The sequence below is a fragment of the Syngnathus typhle genome, linkage group LG1 (genome assembly GCF_033458585.1).
Source record: "Syngnathus typhle isolate RoL2023-S1 ecotype Sweden linkage group LG1, RoL_Styp_1.0, whole genome shotgun sequence".
Classification (NCBI taxonomy): Eukaryota; Metazoa; Chordata; class Actinopteri; order Syngnathiformes; family Syngnathidae; genus Syngnathus; species Syngnathus typhle.
This window is the reverse complement of record NC_083738.1, coordinates 23,222,384-23,237,083: the sequence shown is the minus strand read 5'-3', so window position 1 is coordinate 23,237,083 and position 14,700 is coordinate 23,222,384. Positions and strand designations below refer to the sequence as shown.

General features: G+C 48.0%; 1 protein-coding gene across 1 annotated transcript; it reads right to left on the bottom strand.

Annotated features, from left to right (window-relative positions):
- Positions 1-53: 53 nt before the first annotated feature.
- Positions 54-14,635, bottom strand: si:dkey-172j4.3 (diacylglycerol kinase delta). Its single transcript, XM_061273809.1, has 30 exons — positions 14,445-14,635; positions 14,218-14,364; positions 13,650-13,754; positions 7,352-7,462; positions 7,162-7,242; positions 6,985-7,089; positions 6,760-6,892; positions 6,580-6,686; positions 6,381-6,506; positions 6,001-6,103; positions 5,771-5,930; positions 5,598-5,706; positions 5,377-5,516; positions 5,220-5,307; positions 5,060-5,151; positions 4,883-4,982; positions 4,565-4,630; positions 4,332-4,503; positions 4,079-4,262; positions 3,885-3,992; positions 3,662-3,758; positions 3,473-3,580; positions 3,292-3,405; positions 3,045-3,179; positions 2,717-2,880; positions 2,523-2,628; positions 2,163-2,252; positions 1,972-2,085; positions 1,781-1,889; positions 54-1,488 (listed from the first exon to the last, which is right to left on the bottom strand). Exons 2-30 carry the CDS (start codon positions 14,299-14,301, stop codon positions 1,355-1,357), a joined length of 3,345 nt encoding a protein of 1,114 aa, XP_061129793.1. The 5' UTR covers positions 14,302-14,364; positions 14,445-14,635; the 3' UTR covers positions 54-1,354.
- Between the last annotated feature and the right edge of the window lie 65 nt (positions 14,636-14,700).

Sequence of the window (14,700 nt, the reverse complement as noted above, 5' to 3'; positions counted from 1 at the left end):
CTGGCAGCGTGGACGCGCACACACAATGCTGGATCATCAATAACCCCATTAAATGACGTTAAAACAATCATTTATAAAATTAAATATGCATAAGCTTTCATTTTAAGACCAATACACGCGCTGCAATCATATGTTCAGAACACGTTGAGAATTTCAAAAAGTTACACATTCTGTGCACAAACATCTTAATTGATATTTCAGAGATATTTCATGAGTCCACTTAAGCTTTGGCTTCAAACGTCAAATGGCTGACATGGTTACCATAGTTACATGTTGGACCAGCGCAACAGCAGAGCAGCAGGAAGAACGACACGCATCACATGTCATCAACCGGCATGCGCGCACGTGTTTTCTCATCTTTTATAGTTAATCTTAAATAATTTCCATATTATTCACCTAATATTACACACATGTAAACAAACACATGCATACGCATTTAACCACGCCCCCCCCCCCCCCCCCCACACACACTCTTAAAGTAGTCTGTAAAGTGCAAGGCAAGACACAATAAACTTGAAATGAACGCCACCCCTTGCATCACAACACACAAAGTGACACACTGTCGGGAGTGTGCCGCTCGCTCTACTTGGCACAACACCACAAATGCCTCGGAAGGCAAAAAAGGCGGCAGCAGTCTGGGTGGGTGTAGTAACAGCATCCCACCACAGAGGGGCGAGCGTGAGTGCAAATGAGCATTTTCCTGATAAGAACTTAACACCACGCAGTACAATTTTGTTCGCCCCATCTTAAACACTTTTTTTTTTTTTTTTTTACTTATCGTGTTACTTAAATTCATGATTTCTCTATTCCCGATCTGCACGGGAAAGCAGCAAAGCCACAAGAAGATTTGGGAACCACTTGCAAAGCGAAGGCTCACATTGGTGCGTTACATTTACAATCAGCTGCTTGTAAGTCACCCTGTGACCTCTGGACTACCTGCTGAGGCCACGACAAGCAAAACAAAGATCTGCTTGAGAACCTTGGATGTGCACATTATTAAGATTAGGATTATTATCAGGAGTACTATTCATAGCTCACCACACTAATTACATTCATAATGTTTTTTTGTCTCCCCCCCCCCAACAAGTAAGATTTTTTCTGCACATCGGATTCGGTTGTCATGGAAGGTTACAACAAGGCGTTGCCAAAAGTCTAACTTGAATCTGAGCGCCATTCCGTTTGCAAGCCTGCAGTAGGCGGGTCGGAACAGATGGCTGCACCCGGCATGCAAGCGACGTTGTAAACATTGTTTCTGACAAAAAGACACATTTGTTGAAGGCTCTTTTGATAGCGCAGGCTAGCAGACCCTTTTGAAAACAACCTTACAGCAGGAAAACGCAAAACGACCAGCTCATCATCGGTGGCTCTCAGTCACGCCAGCTCTGGGGGAAGGGGTCTCGCCATCGGCGGCGGTCAAACTGAGAGGCCGGGAAAGATCGTCACTTGCTTGGAGATTGGCCTTCAAGAGTCCCGCACTTGACGATGTTCCTAAAGTAGAGTGACGACAGACAATTCGAAACTCCAAATGTGCCCTCGCTCATGCACGGCTACAACTGGATTACATATATCAGCTTTGGCTCAATGGGGGAGGTAATTTCATACGAGTTATTTCGTGACAAATGTTGGTCGGTTAACTCGAGTTGCGTTCAATGACCGCTCATGGAGTAGGACATCTCAAAATGATTCACCAAAAGTTGATTTTGCACGATCTGGCGACTTAGATACGTGAAGAGCTTGAAGCTAATTTGTCCGACAAATGGTTTTGGTCAGCTGTTCCAACCTGAGAGTGAGCTGTTGGACTTCTGCTTGTGGAGCTTGTCCTTCTCCCTCTTGACTTTAGGCATGATCTTTAGCTTTATGCTGCTCTTACCGCTGGGACGCACCGACTCCTGTACGCAGACACAATCACGTGTGCTATCAGAAAGGCAAGCAGGCACGTGCGCCCACACCACAATGGGTTGCAAATCTTACTCCCTCAGCACAGTGCATCAGCGGACAGATCCAGTGGATATCGACCAGCTTGTGGAGCTCAGCACCCAAGCTGTCCAGGGTCAAGCGGAGCTCTGCCTCCTCGGGGCATTCGGACTGGGGCGAAGGAGACGGAGGGTGTGTCATAGACCAGACGGCAAAAGGTGGGTGCGGCGACTGTCGAGAGACATTACCAGATGTTGTCCGTCCATAAGCATGCTCGTCTCCGCCTGCAGAACTTTGCTGCTGTTGACGATTTCCACGGCCGTACTGCGACTCAGAAACTGAAAATAAATAATGACCCTTTCATTTAAAAATTGACACCAATACAGTGAAACATTTGCGCTGGCTGAGTTTGGTATGAAATGCACAAAAGGTGTGGCGATTTCAACGTTAAATATCTCTCGGCCTTGGTCTTGACACGCTGCGAGACGGTTAGGCTTGACATGTAACGGTGTCCCCGCACATCTCGTGTACAAAATGCGCATTGCGTGGGTCCAAGCGCCCATCTGCCGACCCGTCTGGACCCATCTGCCTCCGCCTGGCGTTCCTACCTCGGGGCTGGACAGCTTGGCCTCAGTCAGCACCATGGCGCTGGCGTTGACAGCATGCGCCAGCTCTTGCTCCACCAGCTTGTGGGTCTTAGCGGTCTCGCGGATCCTGGGGAGGAAGCAGAGCAGGAGAGTAATGAGGACTGCTCTGGTGGGCGAAATGCAAAAATTCTCTCCGCGGAGGCGGGGTCACCGACTTGCTGATGAGTGTGTCGGCCACGATGCCCAGCTGCTGCACCTGGGCGCACTCCTCCTCCGTCAGGTACTCCATGGACTGCTGCGAGTTGAGGCGGGGTCTGTTGGCACGGTCGCTGTCGATTTTTAATTTGTCCTCCCACGACTTGAGCGTGCTCTCAAACGCCTGGCCGAACGCGAGAGCGTCGACCCACGGCAAGAGATGGCGAGGAAGATTCCAAAAGAACAGAGATGACCTCAGTTTAGGTGAGGACGCGTCAGGTTCATGGAATCAAAACGACAATTCTCACCACCTGAGAGCTTTCACCAAGAATGACATCATCAACATACCCTGTCCCTGGTCAGCATCTGCGCTCGATTCTTGTGGAGGATCTCGACCATCCCCGGCGGCTGGATCCAGGCCTCGCCGTCCACTTGGACGGGGACGCCTTCCTCCCCCAGGATGGTGATCTTCACCTGGCGACACTGAGCATAAGATAGACGACTATCAGCAAAACTCAACGTGACCATGACGTCGCAGTTAACTTGACTTTCATCGGTGTCAATTAGAAAAATCGTGTGTGTGTGTGTGTCTAACCTGTGCAATGCGATGGTGCTGTAAGTTGATAACTCTGGACATAGCCATCTGCATGCTGCCAAACACCGCCACGACTTCCAACTTCTTGTCATCAAAAGACGGAGCACCAAAGTTCTGGAAGGAGAGCGAAAATGAAAAGAGCTCGCCGGCACCCGCATTTTTACTCCCAAGATGCACTTACGTTGTCTTCTTTGGTGCCCCCCCAGAAGTTGATGCCTCCCGCGTAGCTGGGAATGTTGAGCACGGCCAGGCCCTGGAGGATTGGTAAAGGAACGGCCACGCCATCGCACTAAACAGAGAAGGAAAATTGAATGGCTGGCCTTTCATGAACCGCCATATTGTCTTTCTGGAAAACATCGTTCCACCAAACCTCCAGCTGAATCCTCTGTTCCAAGTTTTTGTAGGTCTTCTGGACCAGCTCTTTCGTCCCCAGAACTCCGTACCACATCATGTTCTTTGTGCGACTGCTACAGGACACGCAAAAAGAGATTCCGTTCGTTTTGACCGAGTAGAATGGACCTACAGCAACCCCAACCCGAATCCTAACCGTTTCCGCCATCTCTGGTGCTCCATTTTTTTTTTTTTTGGCCTACCTGCACTTTTTAGGATGCTCATCGCGCTTGTTGTTGAACTCCAACGAGATCTTGGCATCCAGACCGATGCCAAAGTAATTGTTCATCACACACTTCTCCCAACATTGTCTGCAGACGAACAGATACTCAGTGAGGATAACAAACAAAAAGAATGAGCGTGACACCAAGCAGACGACGAGTGAATGGACTCTTACACCGAGTCGTCGTTAAAGTTGACCGTGTGGAGGCTCGCCGGTTTCTCCAGGACGATGGACGAGGACGGACTACTGTAGCTGGGACAGAAGGAAGCTTGGCTAAGTTCCTCGCTGTTCTCCTGCTTGAGGGTAGATGACGACCACATCTTGTGGTCCTGAGTGTGTCGGTTCTGCTCATCCACCACTGCAAAAGTGAGTGAGTGAGAGAGCGGGCCACCGAGGGAGCTCAAACAAACGACCGCTCCTCTTTCACCTTTCTCAGCCTGTTCGATGATTTGCCTCAGTGCCTTTTTCAGACTGTTTGCCCGCAGCATCAGCTGCTCCCGAGAGCGGTAATTCTGGCCGTCGGAGCACGCGTCTCTTCCATATTTATCGGGGTCCGAGCCACCGCCTTCCGGGCTGGCCAGGGAACCCGCAGGAACGACCTGGAAAAACAGGACTTCATTTTTTCCTGTCCTGGACAATAGGCAGCGTCCTTTTACTCACCTGAGCTTCAGCTTCCTCACTTAAGGCTTTGACCAGGGAATCCAGTTTCTCATTCAGCAAAGCACACTAGGAGAACAGAAAAGACTATTTATTTTATTTATTTATTTTAGTTAATTTATTGTATTTATGTATTTATTGATTTATTGTTTAAATATTTATGTACATATGCATTTATTTATTTAGTATTTTTTAATGAATGAATGAATTAATTTATTCATTTTTCTTATATTTTTGGGGGTTGTAATTTAGTGGAAGCATTTCGGATACATTTTTTCTTTTTTATAAATACTTGTGACAGTTTCCTTGTATAACGTTCACCTTCTTTGCCATGGCATCCGCTTCCTCCTTGTTCTCGGTGGCTCTCTCGTACGCTTTGCCCACCTCTGCCACAAACTCATTCACCGTCCCGCAGAGGAACCTGTCGAGGGAGGAGGTATGAGGTTGTGAGTGGTCACGTGACAGCTCCACCGCGGGCCTGCTGCATCGGACGTATACTTTGCGGAGGAAATGACATCGCTGTGTCTATCTGAATCCAGGATCTTGGCCAGGTGGGACGCCACGGAGTTGGCATATTGAGTGATGTGAACCTGGAAAATTCCACATGATGATGATCGGGAAGATGGCGGCGTGGCTGATCGACGCCAATCGCGCTCACTTGGAGGGAAGAGTCGAGGGTGTCGTCTTCCTTGGCCGACGGCGCGCATTTGGAGGTGTCGGGAACCTCGTAGGTCATCACGCTCCACCTGTGCACATACGTCAAAAATGTCTCCAACTAAAAATGCGCTCTTTGAGATCCGCCCAAGCTGCGTTACCGGTCCAGCATTTTGGTGGTGGCCCTCTCCAGCTTCTCCAAGATCTGCAACAGCTGCGCATCGTCGTCGCAGAGGCCTCCCCAGCCCAGAACTCGAGCCAGGTCGTTCCCGGTGCCCAGCGGCAGCACGCCCAGCTGGCACTTGACAAAGCGGTCCACAGTTTGAACTGACGTCCTTAACGGAACCACGTTTTCGAACGTCTCTACCGTCGAGGCCCTCACCTGCTTGTGGAGGTTGAGTTTGTCCAGCTCCGAAAGCACCCAGCCCACGCTGCCGTCACCCCCGCACACCAAGATACGAAACGTCACAAACTTCTGGAAGAGGCGCAGGCTGGAACACCAAACAAGATGAGATGAGAAAAGCGCTAGCTCTGGAGGACGCGGCCAAACCCTACCCGAGCTCTGGCCCGCCGTTCATCAGGTCAAAGACTTGGGCCGGGTTGAGGAGCTGCTTGAACTTGCGTAGGAACTTGACTCCCTGGTTGTCGCCACTTTTGGAGTTGACGAGGACCAGGAGAGGACTGGAGCAGGACGCCGACGTGGCCTTCCAGAATCCTAACATGCAGCGGGTTGATAAACTGGAAAGGTCGAGGGCGGGACCAAGCGTGCGCGAGAGGCCTCTCACCGTCAGAGTCGATGCTGTTAAGTGCAGTAGGAGGGATGATGGACACTCGACACTGACCCAGGGGACACACTTTTCCCATTTGCTCTTTACAACTGTTGTGGACCTGGCGTGTACAGAAAAGTGCGGTCTTCCAGTGCACAAATGCAAATCGACGACACTTGACGAACCTTTGCAAATACCAGTGTGGGACTTTTGCATGTGTGTGTGTGTGAGCACTTATTCAAGCGTGAGGATCTCACATGCGCGACCAAAACACCCAACGCCAACACACACCTTGTTAAACACAAGCGTGGGATGGAGTTCGCATCACGTAGCATATTTTCTCATTCTTTTCCACGATCGTTTTGGTTTGGCAAAAATGCCGGGATGATCGCTCTTACGATGGCCTTGCACCAGAGGCAGCGCCAGTCCTGCAGCCGCCGCACGCTCCCGCAGTTCTTGTCGCACACCACGCACTTGGCGCTGACGGGCAGGTTGCCTTCCAGCCACTGGTGGGGCATGGCCACCTGGGGGAAAGCACCGTGTGAGCACATTCCAGCCCGGTTAGAAAAAAGGTCGCGGGAAACCGCAACAACATACCCCGTCCTCATCTTCCATGATATCGTTGCCGATGGAAACCAGCGTCGTCCACTTGCAGTTGTTGGTGGAGCGAACGGCGCAGCGCTTGTGAGCCTTAAACTTGCACACTTTGGGAGGACAGCAAGGAAAAATGCGTTCACTTCCGTGGGGGAAAAAAAAAAAAAAAGTCCGCGTGTGTACCTTCGCAAGAAAGGCCGTGAGAGGTGACGCCCGGCAGAGCTTCCCGGCAGACATTGCAGAAGGTGGGCCGGGCGTGCGAGCAGGCGTACCAGTTGTGCATGCCCGAAAAATGCTCCACGTTGAACTGGCTGGCCTGCACCGAGAGGGAAGCCTTCATCAAACGTGCTCTCGTGTGGAGAACGTGATGAATGAAGAAAGAGTCCAACGGAGAGAGGGCTCGCTCACCTCATAGATTTCCCACTTCTGGACAGATCGGAGTGCCCCGATCCAGTCTTCCATTTCCTTTCTGTTCTCGGCGCACAGCATCAATTTGCGAAAAGGAGTGATCACCTGCCAAAGATGACGGACGGCACCTTAGCAATGCGGCCTCACGGTCATCGGCAACATGCGGGTCTCTCTCACTGTGAAGCTGTTGTTGACGTTCTTGGTGCCGGTTTCGGCCACGCTGGCGTCTGACAGGTCCACCTCATCGAAAATAAGAGACTAAAGAAAGAAAATGACAACAGGTTAAAATTGCTCTCTGCAACAACGACGTCAATTTGACAGCAATTCCGAACATGATTTTTTTTTTATTTTTTGCAGACGTTGTTACCTTACAGTCCTTGGCGTAGTAGAGCGTCCTCCCTCGGAGCTTGAAGTAGCGGCGCTTCCATCTTTGGAAGGAACTTGTCTGCTTCAACAGGTTTCCCTCTTTCACGCTCTTCTGCGCACACAAATAAAAGGGAAGACATGACTGGGAAGCTGTGGCTGCTTCCTTCTTTGTAAAGAGATTGCGCACTATGGGTCATTAATTCGAGGGGGGGAGGGGGGTTGTCCTTTGTCTATCAGGCCACTTTGCAAACTCTCTTGTCGACACTGGCGGAGCAAGGGGGGGGGCTCCCCCGAGATATGCTTGGACCCCTTCCCCAAATGCCAAGCCAGACTTTTAGGTATTTCCAGATATTTTCCAGGAATATTCTTCCACATTTCAACATAAGAATCTGCGTTTTGTTGAAAGGAAAAAAAAAGAGTACAAAAAAAAAACCTGTTGTTTTGTGGATATCCTCTCCGAAAGGAAAAAAAAATCTTAGCTACACAGCGCCCGACAACAGTCAATGGTGGCTTTCCACAAAGAAAAAAACAACACTGGTTGTAATCTGTCTGCCATCAGTGATCATCACGGGCCCATCAAATTGGGACTGGTGTCAACTATGTGTGCAATGGTGGCTAAGTATGTATGTGATGTGTGTGTGTGTGTGTGGGGTCCAAAGTACTCAGAAAGTGGCACTTGTCAAAGTGTCAGGGAGAATGAGTTGAGCACCGGAGGCGATTTGCCAGCATTCCCCTTTATGGCAGCTTGGACTTTGTTCCAACATGGCACAAGCACACAGAATGGGTCCAAAGTAACTAAACCTCGCTTCCCGTCACTACGGTGGCACTGACCTCTTGCACGGAGCAGCAGCTCTGGGCCAAAAGGGGTTCCAGTCGCTCATCTTGGCTCAGATGCTCATCCTCACCCAGCCACTCTCCTTTGCGTCGGAACCACACAGGAGCCAAGCAGCACCGGCTCGCTGGGCAGAGGGCCAGCATCGGTAGGATGGACCTCAGCGGACCGGCTCGTTTTTTTTCACTCACCCAAAAACTAACTAATCTCACCCAAAATGATGAAACAACACACGACGGCTCTAAAGCTGCTGCTTCTTAACCCGCCCGGACCGGACTAGCTCGGAACTTACTTTGTACACTAGCGGCTCCTCAAACAATACGTAGCCGCTACCACTTCCTGCCTCTCGCACCTTGCAACACCCCCTCAGGTATGCTGGAAGCCCCACCCCCTTTCAGTGTTTGCATATTTACTATCAGTGCCGGTCAGACAGGTTCCACCAAGAATATTTATAGCCACAAGGAAATAAGCTCCTACCTGAACGGACACACACACACCACACCCCTACGGTGTGTGCGCTTGTGTGTGCGTAGGTGTGTATTCTCACGCGTGTGTGTGTGTGTGTGTCTTGTTGTTCAGGTTTTTTATTTTAATGAGTTCAAAGCCAGCGACTCACTCGTCCTGCAGGCCTCTCACACTTCCTCTAAAATAAACCCATCATTTCAGAGTCAGCCTTTTGTATGGCGGACTTGAAAACATAGTGACTTGTGGGCTCCAATTTATTGTTTTACAAAGACAAAAAAAAAAAAAAAATTCTCTTCTCACTATCCATTTTATGATATGATGCAAAATACTTTTATATAATATTTAATAATTTTCTTTGCTGTGTTTGATAAACTTTACTTGAACATACACTCAATTGTAATGTTGGCCTTCGAAAATGTAATATATTTCAAACTACTAGTTACTTTACATTTAAAAGTTATATTTCATGACAATACTATTGTCTTCATCATTAGTGATCAATTGCTTTATCCATCATTTTGACAGTTTAAATGGAAAATGTGACATTTGCAACAAAAGCTGAGTTAACTTGGATCTATACGGATGTGGGCTTTCATTTGAAAAGTTTCTATTCTGGGCGGTGCTGCTTATTTTGTTCAGTAGCTGCTTATTAATAAAATGCAGGGACTGCCATCTTTTCACACATGCTTGCCCACGATTTTCCAGTCCCACCAGTCGTGTGTTGCCCGGCGGGGTGCGCAAAGAGAGAGAGAACAAATATTTAGGAGGCTTGAAATAGACACGCCCCACAAACATGTAGCTCTGACCGCTAGCACGGAGGCGCAGTTAAAACAAGGCGTGGGAGGACTTTGCACCATGGCGACCACATCCTGTCTCATGCACCCCCGTGGATGTATTTATAGACACACACACACGCACACACAAGCACACACACACACAGCACACATGACTTGTACAGGAAAAGAAACGGATGAGTGTCTATGCTGTCACACACACACACACACACACACAGAGTCAAGTTCCGCCACGTTTTTACTGTTAATGTAATTTCGTACTATCATCCCCTTTTTGGGATTGTGCCTGTAGGGTTTGTGCGTGAAAGGACACATAATCTCCTGCCAGTGACGGGTGGAGGGAGGATGGGGGGATTCGTCAGAGCATACGGACCAAATCTGGTGCGCCGCTGCATAATCCCTACGCGCGCACACACACACACACATACAAACACACACACAGGAAAAGGAAAAGTGATGACAGCCGCTTGTCCCTAATGTCCTGATGTGATTAGCATGTTGTTATTGAATGTGACAAGAAGTGTGTTTGTGATGGAGCAAAAAAAATTAAAATTAAAAATCATGTGCATTTGAGGAATATCATGTCACAGCATTTTAAACCTCGTGAAACTTTTAGGGGTGCACGTGTCGTTGGGGATGCAAAGAACATTTTTGGACCTAGCAACTATCTAGCAACATCACCTTTCAAATATTTTGCTAATTTATCAGTCAAACTCGGATTGGGCGAGACAGTGGCCACATTCTTTCCTCCGTCAATATCATTTGTTGACACTTTTGGAGGCATGACCTGCTTATTGGGCCTTGGTAGCATCTATCATCAACAGGTTCCATAAAGTAATCAGATTTTTCATATCTGCTCAGTCTGGCGTGGGCCAGGATTAAAGGCACCATCGCAATGACAATTGCGGACACCTTTTCAACGTTCCACTTTCTGTGAAACAAACGCCCCAAAAACGTAAGCAAAGGGTTCGTAAAAGAGTCCCTCCAAATATGTGATGAGCAGAAGCTTCGCATTGGAAGGATGTGGTTGCCCGCTTGGCGGCCTGCAAGCGCTTTGCGATTTGCAAAAGATTTGTGTGGCCTTGTTACCCGGATTGCACACTTGAAAGAAAAACAAGTGCAGGGGCTGCCATATAATTTAGTGCGCCTTTTTGGATTCTGCTCATGAATTTGGAACTCCTCTTTCCCGGCCGAGCGAGATGACCCCGGACGCTTTGCAACGTGCAGTCGCTCCTGTTCTAAACAAACATTGCGCTGTCAGCCTCCATTAGGTATCAAACGGGAGATGGAGAGTGATCGATACAAACACACGCACGCAACCGGTGCGCGTACACACACGCCAGTTATTGATTGCAGTTGTTGGGATGGCTACAAAAACACAAGTCAGGTCATTAGCCATGACGCAAACGCACCAGCGGTCCCGACTGAGAGCAGTCGTTTTGAGTTCAGCACACGGGCAAGCGCGGGAGACATTGTTCTTTTCGTTGTCATTAGCGCTTTTTACAAAGTGAGTGCATGTCACCGGTTTGGCGCCGAAGATAGCTCATTAGCGGTATTTTTGTCTCGCTCGCGCGCGGCCCCCGTTAATGGGTAGGCGGAGGAGATCTTATGGGAGGAGAAAGGACGGGGCGTGACCAAGTGGGAAAAGACAAAAAAAGTCGAGAGAATGACACAAGGGAAGAACAAGGAGAGAATAAAAAGGGATGTCGCAGCGGGAGCTTAGGGACAAGACGGGATGGATACAAGAGAAGGACATGAAGGACAAGAAGACGTGTGAGCAGAACACGGCGGAGCGAAGGCCCAATAATCCAAATCGTAAAAATGACATTGATGTGCCGCAAATGTCGAGAGTTGGTCGACGGTGTCACAAACAGAATATCGGTGTCGCGTTAACACCACTCGGTTATAAAAAAAAAAAAAGCTCGTTAAGTGTTAAAATGAGGTGTCATCTGGTTTCGACTCTAATTGGAGTGGAAATTGAAACCATGGATGGATGGATGGACAGAATTGAAATCTTGTATTGTGTTTAAGGCAGTAAGGCATTTGTGTTAATCTAAATACCGTATTTTCCGGACTATAAGGCGCACCTAAAAACCTAAAATTTTCTCAAAGGTCGACAGTGCGCCTTATAGTCCAGTGCGCCTTATATATGGACCAAATTCCTAAATTTAAACTGGCCCAAAGCATTGTGTCATGAAATCAATCATAAGTGGCCCGCTGAAGACTATGAATCATGACTCAAAAAGACTATGGATCATTATTTTATGATTATAAAGTAATTTGTTCCGTCTGAAGTTGAAATAAAAAAGATAAAATGGAGAATGATTTGATTTGGATTAAAAATCTGACATGATGCATTAATGGTGCGCCTTATAGTCCGGTGCACCTTATATAAAAATAAAGTTTTAAAATGGGCCATTCATTGAAGATGCGCCTTATAGTCCGGTGCGCCTTATAGGCCGGAAAATACGGTACTCAAAAAGACTTTGTCGTGTGTGTGTGCGCGTGCGTGTTGAACGTTGAACATTTATGCCTATGTTTACGTAAATGTTACTTAGACACTTTGCGCTAGTATAAAAATGAACACCTGGAGGTGTTGAACAGTGTACTTTTTCCAGTTGGACAATATCTCCCACCTCCAGACTTTTGTCTCTTCGTCCGTCTCCCCCTTCTTTCGCTATATATCGAACCCCGGCATATAGCTCTGCGACGCTATCGCATCCAGCCGGGGGGCATAAATCAAAGCGTGCACACAAAAAGACACACGGGCGCGACGTTGGCGATCCCACACAACGGCGTGTGCGCTGCTTTCGCCAACCCACACGCGCACCTCGAACTCGTCCTCATCTTGGCTACATTCGACACCCACACGCGCATCGAGTGGTGCGCTATAGCAGGCGAGCGAGATGAAGATAAAAGTGAACAAATGCGATGAGGCCAGAATAACTCTGGGAAAGTGGCGCTCTCCTGCCGCATTTGGAGCAACATATACGTTTGTTTGACTCTCTCATAGCGCCAACAAAGATTTCCAAGCAGTTCAGTAGGCCACTTTGGAGCTCCGCCGGACGCGAGGCAATTAAAATGACAACGGTCTCACTGGGAGGGCAAAAGGATCGACGCAACCCAAAAGACAAAAATACATCTCTCTTCAGCTATAGGAGGAGAGGGGGGGAGAAAGAGTGCAAAAGACAAAAATCATCCGGAAGAAGAATATGCATAGATGCAGGTCTGTCAATATATTTTCCCAGAAACAATCCCCAATAAGCGATCATTGATGGGGTTTTTTTTTTCCTTCAAGTACATCCTTTTACGGTCAGTCAATTGTAAAATTTGTAGGTTTTCAAAAAATAGAAATAGAAGTTTATGTCTTTATCCATATCTTTAATAAATAATAAATAAATGATAAAATAATAAAACTTAATAAACAATAAAAATAAATACTCGGGCTTGCATGCGTGTAGTTTTTTTTCCGTGACAAAGTTGACTTGACATTCCTGCATGTTTGCATTTGCGTCGCACACCAATAAAAGCATACTTGGGCTACAAAAGTGAAACACGTGAGAAGGAACAAAAAAAAAAAAGAAAAGACGGGTGTGAAACCTTATGTAATGGAGCCTGAAGCGAGTGAGCGCAAAGCAGAGGAGGATGAGGAGACACATTTCCCTTGGTCAGAAAACATAAGTATGGATTCAAGTCATACAAGCAGCGTTTGGTCACAACCTGACAATTTAAGGACAAACTGTTGCGGGCCCAATCACAAAGCGGACCAGCCCTGGCATGGCTTTACATCATGCCAAAGTTGCCCACATTTCTCATTCAATCGCCTTTTCATTTCTCTATCAAGGTCAGCCTCACCGGGGCAAAAATCCCACAAAAATATCCTGTCCGCCCGCCGGTCGCCATGGCAACAGGCAGCGGGATGCTGTTTCTGATCTGAATGTGATTTACAGCAAACGTTTGATAGCCGTGATAGATTGACACCATGACATTGAGCTTGCCTGAGTGGAGTGGATCGAATGGTGCTTCACTTCATGATTAATGATTCATATGACAAGAGTTTCCGTTCATGCTTTACAGTAAAAGCTGGCCCAGAGAGTATTAATGGAGAAAACTTGGCCACATGACAGATAATAGAACGTGTCTGATGTAGTCCTGTCGCAAAAAAAAAAAAAAAACTTTGGGCCGTTCTCAATTTAAAATGCGCCTACCTTGGCCCGCATCTGTCCTGAAGTGGACACTTTGCGGATGAGCTTGTGCGACGTCTCCTCTTGCTCACCGTCGCTGTCGGAAGACTCGTCTCCCGCATCGCCGGCCTGCAAGCGTACCAGCAAAAAAAAAAAAAAAAAGTTGCCCGTCTGCTCTGAGTGCCAAGCGTCTCCAGCACAAACCGGATTTCACATTCTATTTCTCATCTTCACCTGATAGTAGCCTGTTTGGAACCTTTTATTTATTGCGATGATACAATGTAATTTTCTTATTATGAAACTATGCAACCAATGTTCTGTTTTTGCTTTTGCTTTCATTTTCTCTGCAGTTAATTACCAGGTGCGCATTCCGAATGAGAATGTTCTCAGTTGCCATACTTAGAAAACTAAAGGTTTAACAAATAAGTGATACTGTGGCTTGTCCATGAGCTTGTACAGCATTTTTGGTTTTGTTCAACCAAAGGAGGCAATGTCATTCATCATGCATCACACAGTGAGATGTTACGAATAGCAGTTGAGTTTGGGGCTTTGTCAGTGTGGCTTTAAATGCAAGTCTTAAAACGGAACTTACCAGAGGTGTCCTCTCGCCATCCGCTTGGGCCGACTCGCTGGGCTCGGCCACGTAGAGCACGTTGGGGTTCAGTTTGGAAGCCATGGTGGAGGGGGCTTGGAAAGATTTGGGATGAGGTCCGCTTGGTCAGGCTCGATCCGACACCAACTGCAGATGAGGTGACGAAATGGAGCATCAGTTGCGCTCTCCGCGCATCGTAGCTTATACACATGCACACGCACACAAACCTTTTCCTGCACAGGAAGTTCCTCCGTTTTTGACCTGCAGAACAGCCCTTTAGGATGGCGACATATGTGGTGATAATGAGGACGACGACGATAATGATGATGATGGGCAAAGACGGAAGGAAAATGACTCTCGTAGCAATGTAGCCTGCTGGCAGATCCACGCGCGCTTTCGATCCCCCATCCCGCCCGCCCTGCACGTCGAAGGCAAGCGGCTCGTTTCAAGTGGCGGAATCAAGCCGCTTCGGAATCAAGCCAC

Coding starts and splice junctions, on each gene's coding strand:
- si:dkey-172j4.3 (XM_061273809.1), bottom strand. CDS start 14,301: ATGGCTTCCAAACTGAACCCCAACGTGCTCTACGTGGCCGAGCCCAGC. Junction 4,263..4,331: donor CATCGAACAGGCTGAGAAAG/GTGAAAGAGGAG, acceptor TCACTTTTGCAG/TGGTGGATGAGCAGAACCGA. Junction 3,581..3,661: donor AACAGAGGATTCAGCTGGAG/GTTTGGTGGAAC, acceptor TTCTCTGTTTAG/TGCGATGGCGTGGCCGTTCC.